General features: G+C 45.2%; 1 protein-coding gene across 2 annotated transcripts in view; it reads left to right on the top strand.

Annotated features, from left to right (window-relative positions):
- LOC147708648 (cAMP and cAMP-inhibited cGMP 3',5'-cyclic phosphodiesterase 10A) overlaps positions 1 to 26,286 on the top strand; it is a 1,277,009-nt gene that overhangs the window by 1,001,882 nt on the left and 248,841 nt on the right. For both annotated transcript variants that reach the window (XM_086927318.1, XM_086927317.1), the window contains exon 18: positions 20,018 to 20,190. In XM_086927318.1, the coding sequence (XP_086783444.1) occupies positions 20,018 to 20,190 (173 nt within the window). The remainder of the gene's footprint in view (positions 1 to 20,017; positions 20,191 to 26,286) is intronic.

Raw genomic sequence — 26,286 nt, 5'->3', positions numbered from 1 at the left:
GCTCGCTTTTATTTTTATATATATATATATATATATATATATATATATATATATATATATTCGTTCTCCATCTAAACTTTTCTCATGCAGTTAGAAAAAGGATGAACACGCGGACCCAAATTTTTTCGTGCCGTTTATTTCAAACACCCTGCATCAATGCCGCCATGACGCGTTTCTGTCCCACCTGGACCTTGATCACATGACGCGTTACGTGCGGTGAAAAGACCTTTTAAAGTGCTAGTGCAACTCAAATTACATTCAGCTGTGCTGTGCCATGATTGTAATGTAATGAAAAACAGACTACACATGTGTAATATCGGCTTGAATGCTCAATAATATCACATTTAAATTCATGTATAAAAGAACCTATAAATAATTGCTTAAAATGCATATCTGTCGTAAACGTGGTACATAGATATAAAAGGGTATATATGTGTATGAAATTATAAATATATTTATAAAAATATTTATACAATTTTACAGTTAAATAAACATGCATAACCACTATTCAAATGTACAAGCGGTAAAACTAGGCGATGTCAAATTTGAAAATTCTCAAATATATATACATATTAACATGAGAAATATCAAAGGCTGAATGCCTCAGAATAGAAACACCAACCGACATTTCGCCAAGTATTCACATTAACCACGTTTTAAATTAGCCATGCATTCATTTGCATTACAGTCTATCAAAAATTGGAAATAACCATATCTTATCAAGAACTCTCAATAGTGCCCAAGTGGGCAAGCACAGTATGCCAAGTTTAGCTTTTCGAAAGCACTGGCCGAACTTCAAAGAAATCCCTTAGCCAATGGCAAAGGGGGAACTTGCTAAAATTAAGTTAAATTAAGTTAAAGTGACGCCCAAGTGAAAAAAGGAAAAACAATATCTCAAATTAAAATCACACGAGTTCATAGTACACAGTTATTACGAAGTTTCATAAAAGGAAATCACAATCTGCCTAGCGGTCAAATTTCATTAGAGCTAAAATTATAAATGATCATTGATTAAAAACCAACTCCTAAACATGTATATAAATCCCCTGTTGCATTCAATCCAAAAGGGGACTTAGTATTTAGCTCTAATATGTACTTGGTCTCAAGAATACGGAGTGCACTTTCCCGATTTACCCCCCCCCCCCCCCCCCCCCCCCCCCCCTTGCGGGATAACGGTAACCTGCTCTCCCTTCAATCAAGCAAAGCAGAATTGCTTTTCCACAAGGGGAGCTACATGTCAGCAGCTCCCCTTGTGGAAAGCAATGCCGGCTCCCTCAGGAGGTGGGGAGCCGGCGGGACCATGGGGGAATTGGGTCTCCGCCACGGTCCCCAATGGAATGGCCAGGCCCTGGGGGATGTGATCCATGGGGCCAGAAGTAGCCCAGGTGGGGGGGCAACACGCAGCCCCCCGCCATCAATAAAAAAAATAGTAAGAGGCACAGACCCGGGGGTTGGTGTCCCCAATAGATCCCTCTGGAAGGGGGCCACACAGCCCCCCACCTTAAACTTTTTTTAAAAATATATATATGTGTCCATGCCCCGGGGGATGTGGTCACCGGGGCCGAAATTGACCTAGAGAGGGGGGCCATGCGGCCCCCTCCCGTTTTTTTTTTTCCAAGAAAAAAGCGGGTCAGGCCCTGGGGGTTGTGGTCCCCAGGGGCCCCAAGTATTGTAAAAGAAGGGGGGCCACACAGCCCCCTTCTTAAAAAAAAAACCCAAAAAAACAGCATTGCCACAGAGGCCTTGCAGCACTCTGCAAACGCGCCCCCTGGCACGTTGTAAGTTGAGAAATTAATTCCCCTTGAATAGTGAGGGTTCCTGGGGGCCAACTAGCGTTTGCAGTGTGGTGAAAAAAGGGGCATGGCCTCGAAACACCTCTCTGCAACGCAGCTCAGTGGCGCTTACTGGAGGTACCTGGTAGGCTACTTGGCCACCAGGGACCTTCAGGATTCAAGGGGACTTAATAAGGATGTTATAGTTAGAAATTAGCATTTAAAAAACCTTAGAAATTCACTGGAAAAAAACATAGGTTTCAGGGACATTATAGTTAGTTGGACATTTCACTCATACAAAACCATGGAAACTACGCTGTTATAGTTAGCTCAGCTAACTATAACTTGCGCCCCCGCAATGCACTGCTGATAAAGTCACATATTACATCATTCATGACATGGTCAGTGACATCACTGATGACATCTCAAATGACATTACTGATTACATCATCCATGTGAAAATCTGATGCACCTCCTCACACTAGTATAACCTTTGATACACCCACTGTAAAATACAGACTACAATTTTCGAAACCATCGACCCACCAATACCAGTTACTACATACGCACTCACTGATTCTAGGTCTCCACACCCATGCACTCATTCACCCATACAGTCACTCATATATGCAGTCACTCATCAATACAGCAATATCATATGCACTCATACACCTATGCAGACACTCACACACCACCACTCAGTTACTTACACACCTAGTCAGTCATGCAAAGAATCAATCACACTTCCATTTACTGACCTATACAGTTATACACACAACACATTACTTATTGTAACAGAAACGAATGCACACGTACTCTCTTATACAATCACTGATACAAGTACACACTCATCCATACATCCACTCTCACAATCAATGACTTTCACGTATAGTTATTCATATACTCCAACTCTCACATAAACTGCCTTTTACATATGTGTTAGATTTGGGGGTCCCTAGTTGGCACAGGTAGGTACTTGTGACAAATAGGGACCCTCTCCTCTAGGCAGGATAAGGGGATTACACTCCTAAAATAACCCCTGCTCACCTCCTTGGTAGCTTGGCACGAGCAGAAGGGCTTTACTTCAGAGGTGTTGTAAGTTAAGCAGTTGTGACCACATACAGTAACCTGGTGACAACACTACAAATAGACACCACACATGTTTTATAAAAAAAATAAGTAGACTTTATATAGTTACCAAAAGACCATAAGCGACAAAAAACACACTATGATTACTTTAAGATGGTAGATTTAAGCTTAGTTCAGTTCAATTCTTAGATGCAACACTCTGCGTCAATGTACCTTAGGTTGCGTTACTCTTCCACGACAAGCAATGTCGCAGCGATAGGAAATGCGGCAAAGTTCAGATAGAAAGAAATAAAGACGTGAAGATCTTCCAGATGCGGCACGCTTCTCGGGGATGCGAGAAGTCCTCAGTTCGATGCGTGGACTGCAGCGGCGACACCCTTACGATGACATCCAAGATGAGATAAATAACGGTGATGGATCAAGCCCTGATCTTTGGACTGGGTAAGAGTGGTCTGCTTAATTCAGACACTCTGTTCATCACCACCCCCCTTTTCTGAATCGTTTTTGGCCACTATAGGTGTGGCAGGGTATACTCAGACATGAGTCCCTTTCTCACTGCTCCATCAGGATTCAAGCAAGCCGGGCTAAAGACGGCTGAAATGCCAGAAACCGGTCCCCGGTAGCTTGGCTCCTTTCTGGTAAAGAATTGGCTTGGTAGTTTAGTCTGCCCTGTTCCCATGATGCACTGGGCCAGGGACAGACTGATTTGCATATAGCCAGGTTCTGAGCTGGGATGGGGCAGTGAGATAAATAACGGTGATGGATCAAGCCTTGATCTTTGGACTGGGTAAGAGTGGTCTGCTTAATTCAGACACTCTGTTCATCACCACCCCCCTTTTCTGAATCGACATCCAAGATGCGGCGGCAGCAGCAGCTCCGACAGCAGCGCGCTTCTCGGGGATGCGAGGAGCTCTTGGTCGATTCGGTGCAATGCGACAGTACCAGCCGCGACACCCTCCTTCGGAGTTGCGACGGCAGGCACTGCGACTGCGACACGCTCCGACCTCGTTGCGAGACTCTTATCTCGATGCGGTGCAGTGCGACAGCTACAGCGGCAACACCCTCCTTTGGAGTTGTGACTGCAGCAGCAGCGATGGCGACACGCTGCCTCTTCGTTGCAGCACGCTTCTCTCCGATTCGTGCAGTGCGACAGTTTAGTGGCGACACCCTCCTTCAGAGTTGCTACGGCAGGCACAGCGACACGCTTCTCGTAGAGTCGCGCTTCCAGCTCCTTGCGACACGCAGTTCCTCAGAAGGCCCAAAACAGCAGCAGGCACTTCCAAAAGAACTCTGGGGAGCTGAGGGGTGAAGTCTGTTGTCCCTGAGACTTCAGCAGGAGGCAAGCTCTTTTCCAAGCCCTTGGAGATCCTTCACAAGTTGAAAGCAAAGTACACAAAATTCCTTTCTCCTTCCTTTGGCAGTAAGGCAACCACTGCAGGCCAATCCCCCAAGCAGCACTTCAGCTTGGGAATAGTCTCTCCTCAGTTTCTTCAAGTTACTCTCCTCAGTAAAGGTTTCTTCTTGTAGTCCAAAGTGATCTAATTTCATGGGATCAGGGTCCCAATATTTATTCCCCAAATCCTTTGTTCTCTGAGGGGAGAGGGGCCTTTGCCCAGTCCAAACCAGTTCTGAAGCACTCTGTTTACCAGACTTCTTTTTTCCTTTCACAGTGCAGGGCATTCACATCAGACGCCCCACAGGAGGTGGTGCCAGCATTGTGGAAGGCAAGTACAGTCCTGGAGCACTTTGTTTACAGGACTCCTTCTCTTCTTTCAGTTTGCAGGGCAGAGACATCAGCTGCTCCCCAGGAGGTGGTGCCAGCATTGTGGAAGGCAGGCACAGCCCTATTCAAGGTTCAGGTGCAACTCCATCCTCCCATCTAGATGCAGATCTCTCAGTTCACCACCGTGTGACTCAGCCTGTCTCCTGGAATTCCCCAGCCCTGTCACGCACAAAACCAGACATACGAATACACAACCTAGCAGAGGCAGGTTTGAATGGTTAGCCAAGCACATAACCTACTTTCTAAAAGTGGTATTTGCAAACACAGAATATTAAAACCAACTTCACTAAAAGGTGTACTTTATTATTCTGAGTCCAGGCATACTAAACTCTAATTTCTACCATGTTCTCTGATACATTTTGGATTATAAAATGTAATAACTCTTTTAACATCCCATTCTGGCCTATGGAGAACAGGTAGCCTTGCAATAGTGAAAAACGAAAATTGCTGTAATTCACTATTAGGACATGCCACACACACCAGGGCGTGTCCTACCTTACACTTACAATGCACCCTGCCCTTAGGCCTAGCATAGGGGTGACTGATATGAAGAAAAGGGAAGGTTTAGGGACTTGCAAGTGGGTGCGCTTGCCCAGTCAGCATGACAGTACCAGACGGCACGCAGGCTCTGTAATGGCAGACCGTAGACACATTTTACAAGGCTGCTTCTGTGGCTGACACAACCAGTGCTGCAGGCCCACCAGCAGCATTTGGATTTACACGCCCTGGGCACTCTCAGTGCACTAGACTAGGGTCTGACATGTAAACTAACTAGCCGAACATGGAACCACTGATTAGTACATCAATTAACAATAGTGAGCACTTGCACTGTGGCACTGGATAGCAGTGGCACAGTGCCCAAAGCATATAACACCAGCAAAAATACATGAGGCAACAGGAAATAAATGGAAGGGAGACCCACGCTAATGGTGCCAGGTCTAACAATATGTAGTTACTTGGACATGCTTTTTCCACATGCACTTTTGAACCCATACACCCAGTGAATCAACCACTCACATCTGTGCACAGTCGCACATCTCCCACCCACACACACACACACACACACACTCAGGCACCCATACAAATACTCTGACAACCAATCGATAACCCATATAGACACTCATGTAGCTACTGACTAACCCATGCCGCATCTTATACAACAACAGACAGACTGATACAGACATTTACACAGTTAAGCCACTAACCCATGCATTCAGTAAGACACATGTAATCACTCACTTAAACAGATATATATATATATATATATATATATATATATATATATATATATATATATATATATATATATTTAAAGAAGCACACAGTCACTGGATGATGTAATCAGTGATGTCATTTGAGATGGCATTAGTGATGTCAGTGACCATGTTATGAATGATGTAATATGTGATGTCATCAGCAGTGCATTGCGGGGGCGGGAGTTATAGTTAGCTGAGCTAACTATAACGGCGGAATTTCTATGGTTTTGTATGAGGGAAATGTCCAACTAAATATGTCCCTGAAACTTATGATTTAATAAGTGAATTTGTAAGGTTTTTAAATGCTAATTTCTAACTAAGCTGCAAAATGACAGTAGCATTTTACGATTGCAGCCACAGTATTAGCAACTTTCCTAAAGCCAGCCATATCACAATCCACAAGTTGTAACAGCACAGATATTTGCACTCTGAGTTTTTCTGAATTTATTCAGTGCACATAGCAATTCGCTGAACTCACAGCCTTGCTCACATAGGTCACCATTACATTTCATTATTTTGTTTGACAAAGAATGGCAACCTGTGTGATCTAGGATGCAACTTCAGCTGAAACTTGTCTTGTTTCCCTGATATATGCATTCTACACCAAATGAAACCAGAAAAACTTGGTGCACTGGTATTTGTGTTAAGACTTTTCACGCGTGTGTGCGTGCGTCTGTGTGTGTGTGTGTGTGTGTATATATGTGTATATATGTGTATATATATATATATATATATATATATTGTCCACAGCTCCCTCACAGGAAACAAATGGGTCGCACTCCACGGCAAAAAGAATACCCGTGGAGTGCGACCCATTTGTTTCCTGTGAGGGAGCTGTGGACAATATATCAGCAGCGTGGTTCAGCTGCAGGGCGCCGCACCCGTATTGAGCGCTGTTGGAGTGGCGAGAGGAACCAGCTATGGAGAATATATATATATATTCACTGAAAAAAACATAGGTTACAGATACGTTATAGTTAGGAATTAGAATTTAAAAAACCTTAGACGTATTTGTATGGGAGAGTGAATGTTTGTGTGGTTGGATGGGGGGGGGGGGTGTGACTGTCCATAGATGTGTAAATAGTTGATTTAGTAGGTATATGAGGTTAAGACTGCATTTGGAAACAATTGTTTGGGTGAGTGAATGTCTTTATGAGTGTCGTGATGATCAAATATATCTCTCAATGACACATGTCCAACAAAGTAGAAAAATAAGTCAGTGTATGTGACAGTTGTTGTATAAAAAGAAGTATACATAAGAGTTAGTGATTGTATGAGTGACTGTATGGATAACTGTATACTTGTAATAGTGATTTTATAAGACACTAAGGGGGTCATTAGGATGGCAGGCAGACCTATCATGACATTGAAACTCACGCCATAAGGGCGGGGGTCCAGTTGGGGCCATTAGGATGCGCCCGCCACAGTGGCGGGTACATCTTGCAATTATGACATTGTGGCAGGTGGTGCACTCAGTACCGCCTGCCACAATGCCAGGAAGGCATGTCGAGCACTTCCATGTACAACATGGCAGGGACCGCGCAGTTCCTGCCATGTTGTACATGGAACTGCAGGGTGTACCATAGGTACCCCCCATGTGCACCCCAGAGTCCCTGGGTGACCGCAACGGGCTCCTGCAAACAATTCCTTCATGCCTTTCTGTGGCGGCAATGTGCCACGGAAAGGCATGTTTCTGCACCCATAGTAATATGACTGACGGTGTCTGACAGACACCTCCAACATATTAAACTCTTTTCCGCACCGTTGACTTGTTGACCGGGCGGGAAAGCGCCGAACGGTCTTTTTGTCTGCACGCAGGTTACAGAAACTGCAAATCACATCAATAAAGTTTAAACGCCAGACGCGTTTCAGGAGTTCCAATGTCCTTTCATCAGTGGCGTGTGGTAAGTAGAGAGAGAAACACACAATTCTTCAGCGCACAACTTAATTATAGACACCTGCCTCAGTGGGCGTGATTGTGTGCACAGCCTTCTGGATGTTGAAGTGCGCCGGGAATAACTCTGGCGTTTAAACTTTATTGATGTGATTTGCAGTTTCTGTAACCTGCGTGCATGCTGTGATTAAACACTACGTGATCAAGAATAACTTCCTGTGGCCTCTTTGTTTGGGGTAACCGGTCTCGTTGGATATATATATATATATATATATATATATATATATATATATATAATTTTCTTTTTTTTCTTTTTTTTCACTGAAAAAACCATAGGTTTCGCACTAGTTATGGTTAGGTGGAAATTTTACTCGCATAAAACCATTGAAATTCCCACGTTATAGTTAGTTGGACTCACTATAACTTGCGCGTGCAATGCACTGCTGATGACATCACATATTACATCACTCATGACATGGTCAGTGACATCACTCATGACATCACTCATGACATCTCAATTGACATCACTCATGACAACATCCTTGTGACAGTGGCAGACCTATCAGCATAAAATAACCTTTGACACACACATTCAAAAATAGAAACTAACATTTTCTTAAAAAAGGAGAAAACAATACCAATTACAACAACTTATTAGGTAATTCCAACATCTACATCTACATACACATCCACTCATTTACCAACAGTTCTATATAGTCACTCATGCAGGTACTTAATCATCATATGTACACGTACACCTATACATCCTGTTACACACTAATACTCATCCATATAGTTACTCACACACAAATTCACACATGCAAATAAACTATCAAAAAATCATTTACTTGATTATACTGCTATATACACACCACTACACATACTTCTACAGAAACGGAAACATATTTACTCTCTTAAACAATCAATTATAAAAACAAATACTCACTAACCCACCCATACACACAATCATCCACCCATACAGTCTTGCACACATGCTGTCTTTAAAATACATACAAATAGTGAGTCACTCATTTATGCATCTGTGCTCTAAGTAATATCCCCCACCGAACCATACAGACACTGATACTGATACTCAAAAAAACAACTAATAACCCATATACACACTCATGTAGCTACTCACCAACCCATGCAGCCACTTATACACAAAGTGAGACACAGATACAGATATTTAAATATTTAAACATTACTCGCTAATATATGTATTCACTAAGATACATTTAATAAGTCAGTTAACCAATAAATTTTACACAAAAAAAATCCATTTAGACATTTATTTACCCATTTATTCTTCCATCAACCTTTAGATATACATATATAAAAAATATTTATTTTTCAGAAAGATACACATTCACTGGATGTTTCATAACATACCTACACTGACCATAACTTACAGTGTGAGAGGTCTTAATATTCCAATGCTAAGGCTGAATGTTGTGCGGGAGCTGAGGAACCTGTAAATAGACCTTTGCTTCTTACAAGATATGTGCCACCAGTTGAATAGGATCAGTCCCAGTTCTGTTGCTGCCACTTCCCATTATAATATCATGCTCAAGTCTCATCTAAAACAGTAGTATAAACACAAATCATGAATTTGGGGAACATGGCCCAAACCAGATAAAGCAGGGAGTTGGCCGAGAATGATAGAGACAACTTGTCACTTTACTGTCAATGTATGCTTCGAACCAGGGTTAGGAGAAATTCCAAGCCATACAGGAGACTGTTGAGTTTTCTCCAAACCTTGGATTAATAGTTGGAGACATGAAGTTTGTAATAGGCTGTTCGAGGCATGTGGGCTGCTGAATTCATATCTTGTGCATAGATCGCCGCCTAGTGTTGGGTCCGGATGATTGCACTTGTTGTCTTGGAAGAGTTTTCGAAGTGTCACGAGATAGGTGATTCCTCCCTTGGACTACAGTGCGCATGGGCATCCTCTCCATCCTCAGATTGTTTTTTTCCGCCATTGGGTTCGGATGCAAACTCCTATACTCCAACTTCGGAAGCGAAAACAAATCTTTTCTAAAGGCCAAAAGGCCTTCGATTCGACGGTATTGTTCTCGATCGGTACCTCTCTACTCGATCCAGCCTTCCTTCTCCAAGCGGTCGTCGACGCGGGCTGTTGGGCCTTTTCGACGCCACGTGAGCCAACCGTCGATGGAAAGAAGCCCGTTTAAAAGGTGCCTGCAATGCTACGCCAAGTTCCCACATACTGATAAGCACTCAGTATGCAACAAGTGCCTTTCCCCAGACCATAAAGAGGAAAGCTGTCCAGCCTGTGCACAGTTTCGATCCAAGAAGACTATTCGGAACCGACGTGCAGCCAGGCAAGAAATGCAGCAACAGGCACCAGACCCGGACAACATCTTCGATGACGACCAAGAACTACAAGAGGCGCCGGACTCGGACCTAGAGATCGTCACCGTCTCCGATGACGAGATCCCACAGGGGCAAATCGTGAGTACCGTGCCCCCGAAACCATCTACCCCAATAACAACGGCTCCGGTCAAGGCATTGCCAAAAAGCCTTAGCCAAGATCATAAAAAAGTTTTGATTGCCCCGCCATCCGGCTCGGCACCGAAACCTTCAGAAACCCCAGGGCCCAGTAACATCGTCCCGAAGAAGGTTCCAGAGCCAAAGAAGGTTGCCGACCCGAAGGGCGTCAATCCGAAAGCGGCTGTATAGCCAAAGAGCGTCGAGCCGAAAAAGACTGTCGACCCCAAAAAGGCCGCACAGCCCAAAATTGTCGACCCAAAACCGGTTGTCGACCCGAACAAGGCCACACTACCCAAGGGCGCGGAACCAAAGAAGGTCGCCGACCCAAACAAGCCTTTGGCACAACGAAAAACGTCGACCCGACAAAAGGCGCGTACCGAAGCACGCATAGAAGCCAGAACGTCCTCTCGGACCGAAAACACCATATCCGAAGACACCAGTCGATCCACAAAAGCCAATCGACTACGGAAAAGATGCTCAGCCGAAAAAAACAAGACTCCAGTCAATACCAACAAAAACATCGACTCAGGAGACAACACTTCTCCGAAGAAGCCTACGGAGCACACAAAAAACGCGTCGACCCGAAAGACAAAGTCGACCTGAAAAAAGGCCCCGAGCCGAAAAAGCAAGTTACGAAGCCTAAAGTCGTTTACAAACCAAAGCCTAAGACTCAACTCAGGACTGTTGAGGACGAACTCTTCCACCCAGATCCCTCTGACGACCAAGCAAAACATTTTATTGACCCACAGACTGGTAAAGTTACCATCCTGCATAGGAAAAAGAGGCCTTTGGACTTTGAACCTCAGTCCCCCATTCCACTAAAGAAAAAGGACTTTGGAACTTCTCCTTCTAGACCCTTCATTCCTTTTCATCCTATCATACCTACTACTCCTTTCAATCCTTATATTCCTTACTCTCCCTCTCATCACGGGGACGACTAGGGTAACACAGGGGATGAGCCACAGCCTGAATATGACTTCCCAAAGGACACTGAACCACAGGAACCATGGGAAGAGCCAACTGACCCTTACAACACCCATCCAATCCCTGACATTTCCTCTTATCCTACTCAACCGTCTCCTACTGACGACACAGTAGTTTTTAATCTGCTCATAGACAGGGCTGCACAGTTCCACAACGTGGATATGCATAATGACCCCGTTGAAGAAGACTTCTTATGACACCTTCCCTACATCAGAATAAAGTGTCAAAACACTTCCCATGTTAAAGGGAGTTCTGAAACATGCACCTGACATATTTAAGGACACAGCCAGGGCACGGGTAATCAACCCCAGAATAGAGAAAAAGTATAGGGCAGACCCTACTTACATCAAAGGGCAGTTACCACTTGATTCACTGGTAGTGGCCAACGCACGTAAAAGGGCCAACTCCCAAACAACCGGGGAAGCACCTCCCCCAGACAAAGAGTCAAAGATATTAGAGGCATCAGGGAAAAGGGTAGCGGCACAAGCCTCCAACTCGTAGAGGATAGCTAATACACAAGCTCTACCCCCTTCCACTCACATGTGGAGTCCCGCAGGGGTCCTCGCTTAGTCCCACCCTGTTTAATGTTTACATGGCCCCCCTGGAAGACGTTGTGACCCCCTATGGGATCAAAATTGTCAACTACGCTGACGACACCCAACTTGTCGTCTCCCTCTCCCAGCTGGACAAACACCCAGACAGCCTGCGGAACTGCCTCCAAGACATCTACTCCTGGATGTGCGAATCTTCCCTAAAATTGAACGGTTCTAAAACCGAAATTATGCTCCTGGGCAACAAATGGTCATCAATCCCCGCTTCGGTGTGGCCGGACACCTTTGGTGAGATACCCACTCCAAAGTCAGAAGTCAAAACGCTAGGCGTTTGGCTGGAACCAAGCCTCACCATGAAGACCCAGGCAACCAAGACCGCTGGATCATGCTTTGGCCTCCTGCGGTCAACCCGAAAAATTCTCCCTCTCCTTCCTCCAATATCCAGGAAACTGCTGGTTCAAGGGCTCATCCTAGCCAGACTCGACTATAGCAACGCCGTCTACCTCGGTGCACCGGAGTTTACCTTAGCCAAACTCCAACGGGCACAAAACGCCGCGGCAAGGATTATAATGGACCTCCCCCCCAGAGCCTCTGCCAAATCAGCCCTCAAGGCCCTGCACTGGCTCCCTGTCCGCCAACGAGTTGAGTTTAAGGCAATGTGCACCAGTCACAAACTCATTAATGGTGCCGGCCCTGCCGCCCTGAAAGACCTTGTCGCCCCCTACAAAGCCCCTAGGGCACTGCGCTCGGACGACGAGCATTTGGCCATCGTCCCTAAATTTAAGAAGGCTCGGACCGGTGGCCGTCGCTTTTCGGTCAAAGCCTCCTCAGGCTGGAACGCACTGCCTCGCCACTTGCGTCTGGAACCCTGCCACGCCCTCTTCCGGAAAAAACTAAAAACTTTCTTATTCCCCAAATAATCCTCCGGTCCCCCCTCCTCTTGGGATATCACAGCTCTATAGCGCGGGGATGCCTCCGGGTCACCAGGCGCTTTATAAATTTATAAATAAATAAATAATAAATACTGGCTCGGTACGACAGGACGCATTACGACCAGCTAGAGACACTAATGCAACACCTGCCTGAGCCTTTCAAAGCGCCAAACCCAAGATCACATACAGGAGGGAAAATTCATAACAAACTCCTCCATGAAATGCGCGCTTGACGCAGCAGACACTGCAGCTAGGTCAATCAACACTAGCGTTCTACTCCGCAGACATGCATGGCTGCGTATTTCTGGTTTTAAAAATGAGGTACAGTCCACTATCCTTAACCAGCCTGTTAACCAGGACTTTCTGTTTAGCCCTGCTGTCGACACCATTTTGGATAAAATGAAAAAGGACACAGACAGCAAAATCTATGGGGGCTTTGCAATTTCAGCATCAAAGGGGTTCCTTTCGTCGTTCCTCATACAGGGCAAACACACGAGGACATACCTCACAAACAACTACCTCATATAAATGTAACGCACAACGTTCCTTTGCTAGAAACCCCACCAGAGGAGGCTAGAGAGGTAACAATACCAAGGGAAGAGGACGTGGAGGCAATAGCACCATAGCTTCCACTGGCTCAAAACAGTGACTCTATCACACTACCTCCAGACCACATAACACAGGTCGGAGGCAGACTCCAACAGTTCCTACCCGTCTGGAACACAATTACCACAGACAGGTGGGTGAGAGAAATGATCCAGTCTGGCTACTGCCTAGAACTGACTTCTACACCACCAAACATACCACCAATACATCGTCCAATGTCCAGAGAACACATCACCCTATTACAACAAGAGGTGAACTGCATGCTATTAAAGGGGGCCATAGAGCAAGTCCCTTTCCAACAGCAAGGGAAGGAAGTGTACTCCCTATATTTCCTTATTCCCAAGAAGGACGGCTCTCTCAGACCAATATTGGACCTCAGACACCTAAATCAATACATACTGTTGGAGCACTTTCATATGATCACATTACAACAAGTGCTCCCGTTGCTACAACAGGGAGATTTCCTAGCAACACTGGACCTCAAAGATGCGTATTTCCACATACCCATCCAACCAGCCCACAGAAAATACCTCAGGTTCACAATAGAATGTCAACACTACAAATTCAAGGTTTTTCCCTTCGGGGTTACCACGGCTCCAAGAGTGTTTACGAAATGCTTAGCGACCGTGGCAGCACATCTCAGGAGGCAGCACGTCCATGTGTACCCTTACCTGGACGATTGGCTTATACAAGCAAAATCGTACCACCAATGCACAGCACACACGTCTCAAACAATCCAGCTGTTACACAGCTTAGGATTCTCAATCAACTACACAAAATCACATCTGCAACCGTCCCACATACAGCAGTACCTGGGAGCCAACATAAACACCTCGGTGGCAAAGGCGTATCCAAACTCAACAAGAATAGCCAGTATGCAGACACTCATTCGCAAATTCCAGCCAAAACACTCTGCCAGCTCAAGTCTTTATGCAGCTCATAGGCATGATGGCCTCCTGCATATTCATTGTCCCCCATGCCAGACTCTAAATGCGCCCATTACAGGAATGCCTAGCACGGCAATGGAACCAGGCTCAAGGACAACTAAAAGACCTAGTGTTGGTAGACAGTCTCACTCACAACTCTCTGTAGTGGTGGAACCCACAAAACCTTTCCAAGGGGCAACTGTTCCAAGAGCCGGTTCCACAACTAGTACTAACAGCGGACGCATCACTGACAGGCTGGGGAGCCCATCTCCTTCAATATACAGTACAGGGGCTCTGGACATAAAAGCAGAAAAAGCTGCATATCAACCAACTAGAGTTGCTAGCGATATTCCTAGCCCTGAAAGCATTTCAGAGATACTTATACAGCAAGACGGCGTTGATCCGGACGGACAACATGACTGCAATGTACTATATCCAGAAACTGGGAGGAATGCACTCTCCACAGCTGTCCCATCTGGCACAGAGCATCTGGAAGTGGGCGATTCCCAAAAACATTTTTCTCCTAGCAGAACACCTTCCAGAGAAGGACAACCAAGTTGCCGACCTGCTCAGCAGGCACAGCCAGCAATTACACGAATGGGAGATTCACCCCCAGGTCCTCCAACCATTCTTCGAGGAGTGGGGTCACCCGAAAATAGACCTGTTCGCCACAAAAGAAAACTCGAAATGCCAATACTTTGCCGCCAGGTTCCCACATCCATTGTCACAGGGCAATGCGATATGGATGAACTGGTCAGGCAGATTTGCGTACGCTTTTCCCCCAGCACCACTGATCCCGCTGGTGGCACGCAAACTGCGGCAACACTCCCTCACACTAATCCTAGTTGCTCCCACATGGGCGAGACAACCGTGGTACACGACGTTCCTAGAACTCTCAGTAGTTCCCCATCAAAGACTGCACCTTGAACCTCATCTTCTAACTCGGAACCATGGAGAAATCAGACACCCAGATCCCAACCAAATGAACCTAGCGATCTGGCTCCTGAGGTCTTAGAGTTTGGATATCTTAACTTGTCCCCAGACTGCATGAATATCATTAAGGAGGCAAGAAGACCAACCACACGAGCGTGCTATGCAGCTAAATGGAAAAGATTTGTTATTTACTGCAACAATAACCAAATCAATCCATTAAACGCATCAATACAGAACATTATATGTTACCTGCTACACCTGCAAAGATGTAACTTAGTATACTCTTCAATACGGCTACACCTTGCTGCCATTGCAGCATACCTTCAAAACAGACAAGACCTTTCACTGTTTCGAACACCAGCAATCAAAGCTTTCAAGGAGGATCTAAAAAGGGTGATTCCTCCTAGGCACCCCCCCTTCCCAAGTCCGGAATCTCAATATAGTGCTTACCAGACTCATGGGCCCTCCTTTCGAACCTTTACATTCTTGCGAAATTCCATTCCTAACGTGGAAAGTTGCTTTTCTAGTGGCCATCACCTCACTCAGAAGAGTGAGTGAATTACAAGCGCTTACAATTCAAGAACCTTTCATGCAGGTACACGCCAACAGGGTGGTTCTTAGAAGAAACCCTAAATTCATGCCTAAGGTTGTATCAAATTTCCATATCAACCAATCAATAGAACTGCCAGTGTTCTTTCAAAATCCACAGTCAGTAGCTGAGAGAGCCCTGCACACACTAGACTTAAAGAGAGCTCTACTTTACTATGTGGACAGAACTAAATCCTTTCGGAAAACAAAGCAACTGTTTGTTGCATTTGCACCACAGCACAAGGGGAATCAAATTTCAAAATCAGGAAAAGCCAGATGGATAGTTAAATGCATTCAGATATGCTATCAAAAGGCAAAACGCACTTTAACCGTCCCCCCCCAAGAGCACACTCCACTAGGAAAATGGGGGCATCCATGGCTTTCCTAGGAAATAGTCGTCTTGAAGACATCTGTAAGGCAGCCACATGGACCACCATACACACTTTCACAAAACATTACTGTGTAGATGTACAAACAAGACAGCAAGCTGCTGTAGGCCAGGCTGTCCTCAAAACTCTTTTTCAAACTGCTGCAGCTGGCACAGGTAGCCACCACTAGAGGAGATACTGCTATACAGTCTATGCACAAGATATGAATTCAGCAGCTCACATGCCTCGAACGGAATATGCTACTTGCCAGTATGCATCTGTTCTTGTCATGTAGGGCTGCTGACATTGATATCGCCCGCCCTCCTCCCCGGTGCCTGTGGCAGCTGCAGCATTCTCTCTGGCATGGCCATCTCTTACTTTGCTATCTCCATCTCTGCCACAATGGCGAAAAACATTCTGAGGATGGAGAGGATGCCCATGCGCACTGTAGTCCAGGGGAGGAGTCACCTATCTCGTGATACTTCGAAAACTCTTCCAAGACAACAAGTGCAATCATCCGGACCCAACACTAGGCTGCGATCTATGCACAAGATATGAATGCAAAAACCACAGTTGATGGACAGAATGCAGAACAATGTCATACATTCGCCCCAGTACAGAGATCTGGGCCTAAATCCGTAGTTTTTTGCACTCCATACCACCCCAGTTCAGACATGGCCATATGCAAATCAGTCTGACCCTGTGCCTCATGGGAACAGTCCAACCCGAACTGCCAAGCCATGCCTTCCCTGGACCGGAAACAAGCTTCCGAGGACCGGTTTCTGGCATTCCAGCCGTCTTCAGCCCGGTTTGCTTGAATCCAGTGGTTTGGAGAGCATGGGACTCACGTCTGAGCATACCCATCCCAACCGGGGTGACAAATGCAAAAACCACAGTTGACCATTTCTGAACTGGGGTGGTGTGGAGTGCAAAAAAACGATGGACTGAAGACGGCTGCAATGCCAGAAACCGGTCCTTGGAAGCTTGTTTCCGGTCCAGGGAAGGCATGGCTTGGCAGTTCGGGCTGGACTTTTCCCATGAGGCACAGGGTCAGACTGATTTGCATATGCCCATGTCTGAACTGGGGTGGTGTGGAGTGCAAAAAAACGATGGATTTAGGCCCAGATCTCTGTACTGGGGTGAATGTATGACATTGTTTTTCATTCTGTCCATCAACTGTGGTTTTTGCATTTGTCACCCCGAGTGGGATGGGTATGCTCAGACGTGAGTCCCATGCTCTCCACACCACTGGATTCAAGCAAGCCAGGCTGAAGACAGCTGCAATGCCAGAAACCGGTTCTCAGAAGCTTGTTTCTGGTCCAGGGAAGGCATGGCTTGGCAGTTCGGGCTGGGCTGTTCCCATGAGCACAGGGTCAGACTGATTTGCATATGGCAATGTCTGAACTGGGGTGGTGTGGAGTGCACAAAAACGATGCAAGTGCCGAAGGAAGCCGACCCTCCAGCTGACGCACTGAGAGACGCTGTACTTTAGCAGTAGAGTAGCAGACCGGAGAAAGTGTTAGTAGGTGAGAGTTCTAAGGTAAAAGAAATGCTCTCAACGTCGGGTAGATCCTCCGAAGAAGACCGGAAACCGTAATTATCTTTAAAGATAATAGCCAGCCCTCCGCTTCTTCCTGTCTTGCGGTCCACTCTATGTATTAGGTACCCTGATTGCAGGATCTGGATGATGGCTGGTTCAGCTTCGTCCTGTAAACAGGTCTCAGCCAAGAATAGAACATCAGGTTTAAGATCTTCAATGAGGAGGGCCAGTTCGACTGGGTGTTTTGGGAGAGAGCGACAGTTTAAAAGAAATAATTTTAGAGAAGAGTCAGCCTCCTGGATAGCCTTACTATTAAGTTGGAACTTAAAATCGCAATAAGGGCAATTGACGGGACTATTAGCCGGGGTAGTGAGTGTAGGCATTTAGTGCCTGTGACTCCACGCAGGTTCAGTAGTGTCTGGGCGTTATACGCAAAAGTTTGTTGCAAACTGCCAGAGTTCATGGCCCCTGCTCCCGGCCGGGTGCAGACTGGCTTGCCTGTCTCTTTCAGATGCACAAGTTACTTGTGTAACGATATATCTGTAAGAGACATTAGTTAGTAAGAGATTCCTTACCGCCCCACCCATCCTCTCCGTTCTGTGAACTGATTTCTAGGGTTAAGGCCATCCCTTTCAGGGCCCTGGTTTCAATGCACCAGTGGTCAGTATCTTGCATGGCTCTGCCTTCTTGGCGCGTAAAGTCCTGTACAGAACTGACGTCAGCGCACGTGGGCACGTCTAAGTAGCTCCAGCGACGTCATCTCGCCGCCTAAGATGCCAGCGACGTACGCGGAGCCGTACGACGACGCCTACCGACGTGCGGGGGTACTGCCGACGAAAAAACTTCCGGTTCCAGTCTGACGCCTGGGGATAATCTAAGGTAAGGAATCTATCACTAACAATTGTCTCTTACATATATATTGTTACACAAGTAACTGGTGCATTAGTCCTTGTATCTGCTCCACTCAAATCCTCTGTACACTTTAGGCCTTCTCCTTTGATGATTATCTGTGTACACAGGAGGGGGTAATAATGCGAAATTTCTTAATGCATCGCTCAAGCACACTAGCAGCATTTCTGGAACAGTAGTACATGGGAGACATGCAAATGTTGCAATCTTATTACCTTTAAAGCCTGGTTTGTGCGAGGTCAGATGGCCTTGCAGATCTAAACATTGCAAATAGTCCTGCAGTGTTTTAGAGAATGTAAAACTTTAGTTATCTTTTTGTTAGCAGGTCTAAAGTCAATTTAAAGCTCTGAAAATGTCCGAAAATACCATGGTGATCTTGCACACAAAGTTAACATTATCATTCAAAATATTTATTTTCAAGGCCTTAAGACGGACACACACTTGCTCTCTCTCTCTAAAAAGATCGCATTCTCAGGTTGGCATACAGTCAGGCCTGCTTTGTATGTAACATGCATGTACTACCAGGCAGGCCCTTCCACACACACACACACACACACACACACACACACACACACACACACAACGCCCTATTCCCCAAAGTTCACTGACTGGTCGTGAGTTATTTCATGGACGAGTGACGCGCTAGATAGCACGACAGACGCTATAATTATGTCCCGAAAGCAACCAAACGTTTTCAATGATTTCACTGTAAAGTGTACTCTGCTCTGAACAGCAAAGTGAACCTGATTGTATCGAGGGTGGTAATTTCTTCTTTACTTTGTAAAAGTTTTTCAAGATTTCCGAAAATGCCAGTGTAAAATGAGTATCGTGTGGAATGTTTTGTCAACAGAGTTTTGTCAAAATCCTACCTGTAGAATATAAACTGGGAAAAATAATTTGCCCATTTGTATTGTAACAAACGTTTCATTAGCGCTTATATTGCTTGATGAACACCATTAAAATCATGATCCATAGCTTTTATTTGCTGCAGGAAAATAAACTTGACTTGATGGTAAAACTGTAGCACAAAATCTCTGTACATTTCTGATATCTATATGCACTCTCTAGAAACACAACTCTGAATCTGAAGATTGAGGATTGGGATGCAATGCAGCAATCACTGCTGGTAAGGGACCGTGATGGGCAGTCCACAAAAGGTTCTTGGTTGACTCCCCTTTCTGGGCACACATCCCAGAAGTGACACCACTTCCGGAATGGGACTTGCAGCCTATCACTTTTGAGTTTGATAGAAGCTATCCCTTTTATTATAGGCGTGTGTTTTTAACAACTTAATTAGATCACGACTCAAATGACGGCAAAAAATGTGTCCTGTTTTGGGCTTATGCTTTTCACCTGTGTTTGTTTTTCCTCATAGCTGGAAGGGCACAATATCTTCTCTACACTGAACTCCACGGAGTACGAGCAGGTGCTAGAAATCATCCGCAAAGCCATCATCGCAACAGACCTTGCACTTTACTTTGGAAACAGAAAGCACTTGGAAGAGCTGCATCAGGCGGGTTCCCTAAACCTAAACAACCAAGCACATAGGTAAAGGCTGTGTAGTGAAACCTATGGTACCATTAGGCACAGCTAGAAAGCAATGCCACTTAGTGTTTACCTGCATGATTGCTCTACTTCGTAAATTATTTTCCCTCATTTAGTAACGCCTGCTTCTCCTGCATTTTGAATTATTTAGCTTTGATCATACTTTCTAATATTGGGTTAATGGGCACAGTCTTTCTGTAGATTCCTCTTTCATGGCAGACTAGAACTCTGGTGACCCCAATAGTAAATCTAGCGGCATTATCGCAAGTGACATTCCTTTGAGCACAATGTAGCACCCTGTGCATTCTTTACTTTCCATTCTCTTTTCTGCGCCACAAGTTCATGGAAACTACTAAGATGCTTCATAATCCTGTGTAATTGTAAGTAAGTATATTCTTCTTGTTTGCAGGCTCCCTCACAGACAGTTATCCAAAACCAGTCTCTTAAATATGCGTTTAATAATGCACAGCAATGCTTAGTGTGGTTTTTGGGTCTCCCTGGCTCTTCCCCAGTAATGCCTGTGCTGTTTAGTCAAGTAAGGGTTTGGGGTACCATGAGGTTCTCTTTGGATGTTCCATACTCAGTGTACTGTTCCTCATTCACTCCAAGTAAGGGATACCTCGATCACAGTGGCATATTTGCATATATAACCTGCAACCAGAACTGTCTATCTCAGTTGGTGTAAGAGAACTATTCCTCAGTGTCCGACAGATCGTCTATAACGAAAAAGGAATACAAGCCCAAACATAGGAGTTAGAGTAACTAAAACATAAACAAATATTTGTGTAGGGCTGGCATCCAGATGGTATGAAGCCTGGTGGTAAAGTAGAAGTGTTCCATGTAGAAACATAACACTTAACTTCCTATCTAACTCATCAGATGCCCTGGAAGTTCAAATATTATGACTCCTCTGTCTGTCTTAGCGAGAGGACTACTGCTGTATTTCAGTTTTGCTACTACCTTTAGTAAGCTTCCGTACCAGAAATGGCTACTCTTATTCTTCCTGTGCTATGGATTGGCACGTCTCTCTTTTCCACAACACTCCATTGCTTTGGGACAGTACCTCAGGAGTCTCACTTCCCTTTCTGCATTCTGTTGCTTTTATTTGTTGCGGCCGTCCAGTTGGAATCTGACTTGCTCCTTGTTGCTTGAGATGTACAAGAAATAATTAATGTATTTTATATTTTGTTTGGAAAGAATTAAAAGCTTACATTTCATGAGTGATTTTTCAGGTAGTGTAAGCTTAAACAGGAAAGCAGTTGAAATGAATCCGTAAAGGGGTGATGTGGTCAGAGCTCTTGGCTCCCAAGAACTTGGACGCTGCTGATTTTGAGGATGCCTGATGAGTGAGCTAAGATTGATTTGGAAGACTCTACCACTATCTGTAAGTCGCCTGGGCAAATGGGTGGCAAGAGCTTTCACAGAGTGTGAAGTTGCCATGAAGTTATTTTAGTAGTTTTGGTGAAATAGTTACGGAACGAGGAAGGCATTAGTGCAAAATAAAACCAAGAATTCTTTTTTAGGAAGTGCCGAGAGGTGAAAGTAAATGTCCACAAGATCAGATAGTAGATGAATGACCAGGAGAGATGTGACAACATTCTGTTTTGTAAAGGTTAACTTAAGATAAAGAAGTCCATCCGTCGAGTTCTGGAAGATTTATCGATGAGCAATGAAGTCATGCCCGCATACAGTACATCCTACTTGTTCCATGTTTAGATGTAAAATAGTTGAAGCCAGCATCCTCTCTTGGTGGGGTGCAGTATTGTAGTGGGTGGAGGGCAACCTAGGGGATCCAGACTTTGCAGTATTCCAACAAGGAAAGGCAGGAACCAGCCTAGTGCCCTTACTCCTGCACCCACTCACATCTCAAGTTTGCTTGGCGCAAGACACCATGATTTATTGCATCGAAAGCTGCTTTCAGTTGAGAGGGCTAGTAGACCTGTATTACCATCATCCGTTTCATCCCATACCAGCAAAGCTCCATCCTGGTCTGAAGCCAGTCTGGTAGGATCTAAAGATGCATTGTGCTATTGTAGCAAGGATGGTGTATGTTCTACTCCAGGTACTTGCTGCTTCCTAAATGTTTTCTTTGTTCTACACTAGATCTCACGAGAGTGACCAGATATGTCAAACATGAAAAATTAATTGCTGTCCCTTTGGTACAGATTGGAATGGTCACTCTGACCATTCGGGGGACAATCCCTAATTATAATCCCATCTTTCTTGTGGCACACTGCTGGCTTTTGAATCACTAGACACATAGAAATAAATTAGCTCACTCCAAAAGACATACACTTGTGATTCCCTGGATTTTAATTAGCATTAGGAGATCCTCCCACATCCCTTCTTACCCAGTTAAATCAATAGGGGATATACTGAGTGACACCAGCTGTATGTCCTTTCTCAGAGGGAAAGGTCAACCATGTTCAATTGATTGGCTCACGGAAATTACAAGCATGTAGAACAAGGAGGTGAAGCAGGCCTCCGCATCTGTATTAGGATTCTCTTGAGGGGTGGATACTAGCACTGACTCATTCTTTGATTATTAATGACTAGCAGCCCGTCCCGAGTTGTCCGGGGATGAAATAGAATGTGTGCAATGGTTGTAATAGGCAAGGTACATTTATTTTAAGATTTCAGGTATACAACATTTTTAGTTTAATTAGAATCTGGACGGAGAATAAATTGGTCCGCTTTAACCCCGCCTTGCTTTCTTGGAAGTATTTCCACACAACATTTAGCAGTAATGCCGCGTGAATGCAGCGCCCATTGCCACGACCCTCTCAGAACACCCATTGTTTTTGCTTTTATTTAGCAGTAAGGCAGCGTGAATGCAGCGTGAATGCCGCGCCCCGTGAATGCTGCGCCCATTGCCACGCCCCTCTCTCAACGCCCATTGTTTTGGCTTTTATCAGTAATTGTGCATGAATGCTGCGCACCGTGAATGCCGCGCACCGTGAATGCTGCGCCCATTGCTGTTTGCTGTTTGGTCACGCCCCTCTCACAACGCCCACGCCCACAAGGGAGTACTGTATTGCCACGCCCATCGTTGACAGCACAACGCACACGCCCAGAAGGGACTACTTTACCCCTAGGGTTATTTTACTTTGTAATGTCTATGGTGGGCAGCTGTATAGCCTATGTCCATCTGCTGCAACTGTCCTTTCCAATGCTTTGTTGGGTGTTGTGATTGGTGCTTGACTTCTTGAGCTTACCCGACTCAAAGGTTTGGGCTCTCTCTTTATAATAGTAGTATGGATATACAAGTGTTGAAAACTTTGCTAAAGGAACACAATGAAAAAGTTTATACTTATCAACTAAGCTTATCCATAATATCCCTTCTCCCCTCTTGGTATACTCTTAAGAAATTCCTGAGCCTGATAAGGTGAGATTCTAGAGTCATTTTAAAGGTTGTATTTGGTGGCGGTGATAGCCACGGTAATCCATTACCATGAGTATTCTAGCAGGCGTCTCAGGTCCCTGATCAAGGGTTTTTATTGCTTCTTAGACCAAATGTGCAGTGGGCTTAAGCTGAACTGATGCACAACCGTTATTTTGAAGGGACTTACCCCAGGGAAAATAGCTTTTCATCAGGTGTCCTCTGCACCATACCTTAAATCATCCCTCCATGACTTTAATCTTTTCCTCTACTCCATAGTCTGCAAAACCTGCAGCACACTCCCTTAGCATTCCAGCACTTATCCTGTACTAGGCACAGATGTTAGCCTCTGTGGGCACGTTGGTCTCTGTAGTCTAATCAGACCTTCCTTGTGTATGCTCTTTAAGCCAATACACAGCTTCTCGTTTCGTCTTTTGACCTTTAAGACTGTCTTCCTCATTACAATCATTCTATGAGTGAGTTTCAGGCACTGTTGGTGCAACCTCCCTACTCCTTTTTTCTGAGCGAACTGGCTCTGAGGAATCGAATGGCCTATTTTCTTAAAGTTGAGACTCCTTTTCACCTTGGGCAATACATCAATCTCCCAGCATTCTTTGCCCCTCCTCACCCTTTGATTGAGGAGAGGAGGCCCCATTGATTTGGACCCCAAAAGCGCTTTAAGCGTTTAGATCCTGGGCCCTCAGATGGTTTATCAGCTTTTTATGGGGTTCTCTGGTGAAAACAAAAGGGAAGGCTGTTCAAAAAAGGACTCTGTCGAGGTGGGTTTCCCTCTGCATTCAGATCTGCTACCCTCTTGCCAAAAAGCAGCCTCCAAAAGGAGTGAGAGCCTGTTCCACCAGGGCTAAGGCTGCTGCCACTGCGTTGCCATGCAGAATGCCTGCCCTTGACATTTTCCGGGATGTGACTTGGTTGTCGGTGTACACATTCAGAAGCATTACTGCCGTGACAGCCAGGTCTGATTTGAATGACATTTCGCCTGTTCAGTACTGCAGAGCGTTTTGGTCTGTCCACTCTAGAGAACGCCCCCTTTGGGGAGTTACTGCTCTGGTGTCTATTCTAAAGTTAAAGGTCCGGAATCTGCAGATAGTTATCCATCAGAAAAATAAATCACTTCTTTTCAAAAATGGTCTTTCTGATGGCTACTCTATCTAACCTCAGATTCTTCTCCATTTTGTAGAGTGAGCTCTTTTTATCAGCTAAAAAGGTCCTAAGTTGGAAATCTGCTTAATGACAGTTGGTTTTTTCAACTTTTGACCTCCAGCTTCCAGCTCAAGGTATTCCTTTCGGTAACTTTCAAAATGCCAGATAAAAAATGATTGTATAGGCTTTGTGAAACTTGTGGGAAATCTAAACTTTTCTCAGACGATCCCCACTAGCAATGTCTTTATTGCCTCTACTCTGACCATAAACCCAGGGAATGCAAATACTGCCTAACCTTCTCGTCCAAGATTCTCAAGGATAGGGAAGGAAGACTGCTCCCCTGGCTCCAGAAAAAAAAGCTGTTTCTGAATCTGGCTCTGAGACTAAGGACAAACCCCATTCTTCCTCCAGAAAAAGAAAAAGAATGCAGGCCCTCTTCTCAACAAGGGGACTCCAAAAGATCAAAATCACAGGAGCAGGAAAAATCTGAGGAGAAACACCACAAAAAACAGGTAGAAGTGGCTACAAACTCATCTTCTGCTCCAGTCTCTGCTTCTTTGACTCCTGTGAGGGATCTTTCTGCTTGTCCGTCGACGGGTTCCTTGACTAGAGCTACCGCTGTTGGTAGACATGAAGTGACGGCTACCTCATCGACAGGACCACAGTTGACTTTGAAGACTGCGTCATTGTCGATGAGACCTTCGTCAACGAGAATTTCTCAGTCTACCACCGCTCCATCGACGACGCTGTCCTCATTTCCGCCAACGGTGGTGGTATCAGCATCAACGGGCCCGTCAACGGGAGAAAATATCCATTTGCGACCTTCAAAAATACAGGATTTTTCAAAGATATCTCCTTTGCCTCCAGCAAGTCGGCTTGACTTTCAGGAGTCTGAAGATGATTGTATGTTTGGCTCTGCGTATAGTCCTTCTCAACTAAAGGTTAAGTGTCAGGCATCTGAGGATGAAGACGTAGAGGACAATGACCCTTCCTTTCACCTAGCAGGAGAGTATTCATTCACTGATATGGCTACTGCCAGAATCTTTTCAAGAATGTTATCCCTATGACAACGAAGATTCTCACCATTTTACAGAAACATCTATTAACATCCCGGTATCGTTGGTGACAGACTTGCATCATATGTTAAATGATTATTACAGACACTGTCCTGAGGCTAATGCTCCGCAACATCCTCCGCCTCCTCAACATGCCCATGTAGAGTGCGCTGGACAAGTAACACCTAAGCCCACAAGGGAAAAGGTTTTGCCTCCTCCAATTATTATTGCTGACGATACTCAAAATGTGGACCAACAACAAGTAGAGGAAGGAGAGGAGAGGATGCACACTGATCTTGACACCCAGGATGAATGGGATGATTAGTTCCCATGCCGTCATCTCCTATCCCTTCTCCAACAGACTCTCCCCCTGCTGACATTGGGAGCTTTCGATATCTGCTGGAACGCACATCGAAGCGCCTTGATCTGTCTATGCCAGTTAAACAAACTGAGTGTTTCTTGTATGAATTTAAGCCAGGCACTCAGCGATCCATACAGCAATTC

This window comes from Lissotriton vulgaris, chromosome 6, assembly GCF_964263255.1.
Source record: "Lissotriton vulgaris chromosome 6, aLisVul1.2, whole genome shotgun sequence".
Taxonomy (NCBI): domain Eukaryota; kingdom Metazoa; phylum Chordata; class Amphibia; order Caudata; family Salamandridae; genus Lissotriton; species Lissotriton vulgaris.
The sequence above is the reverse complement of the archived record's forward strand: the minus strand, read 5'-3'. Positions and strand labels throughout refer to the sequence as shown.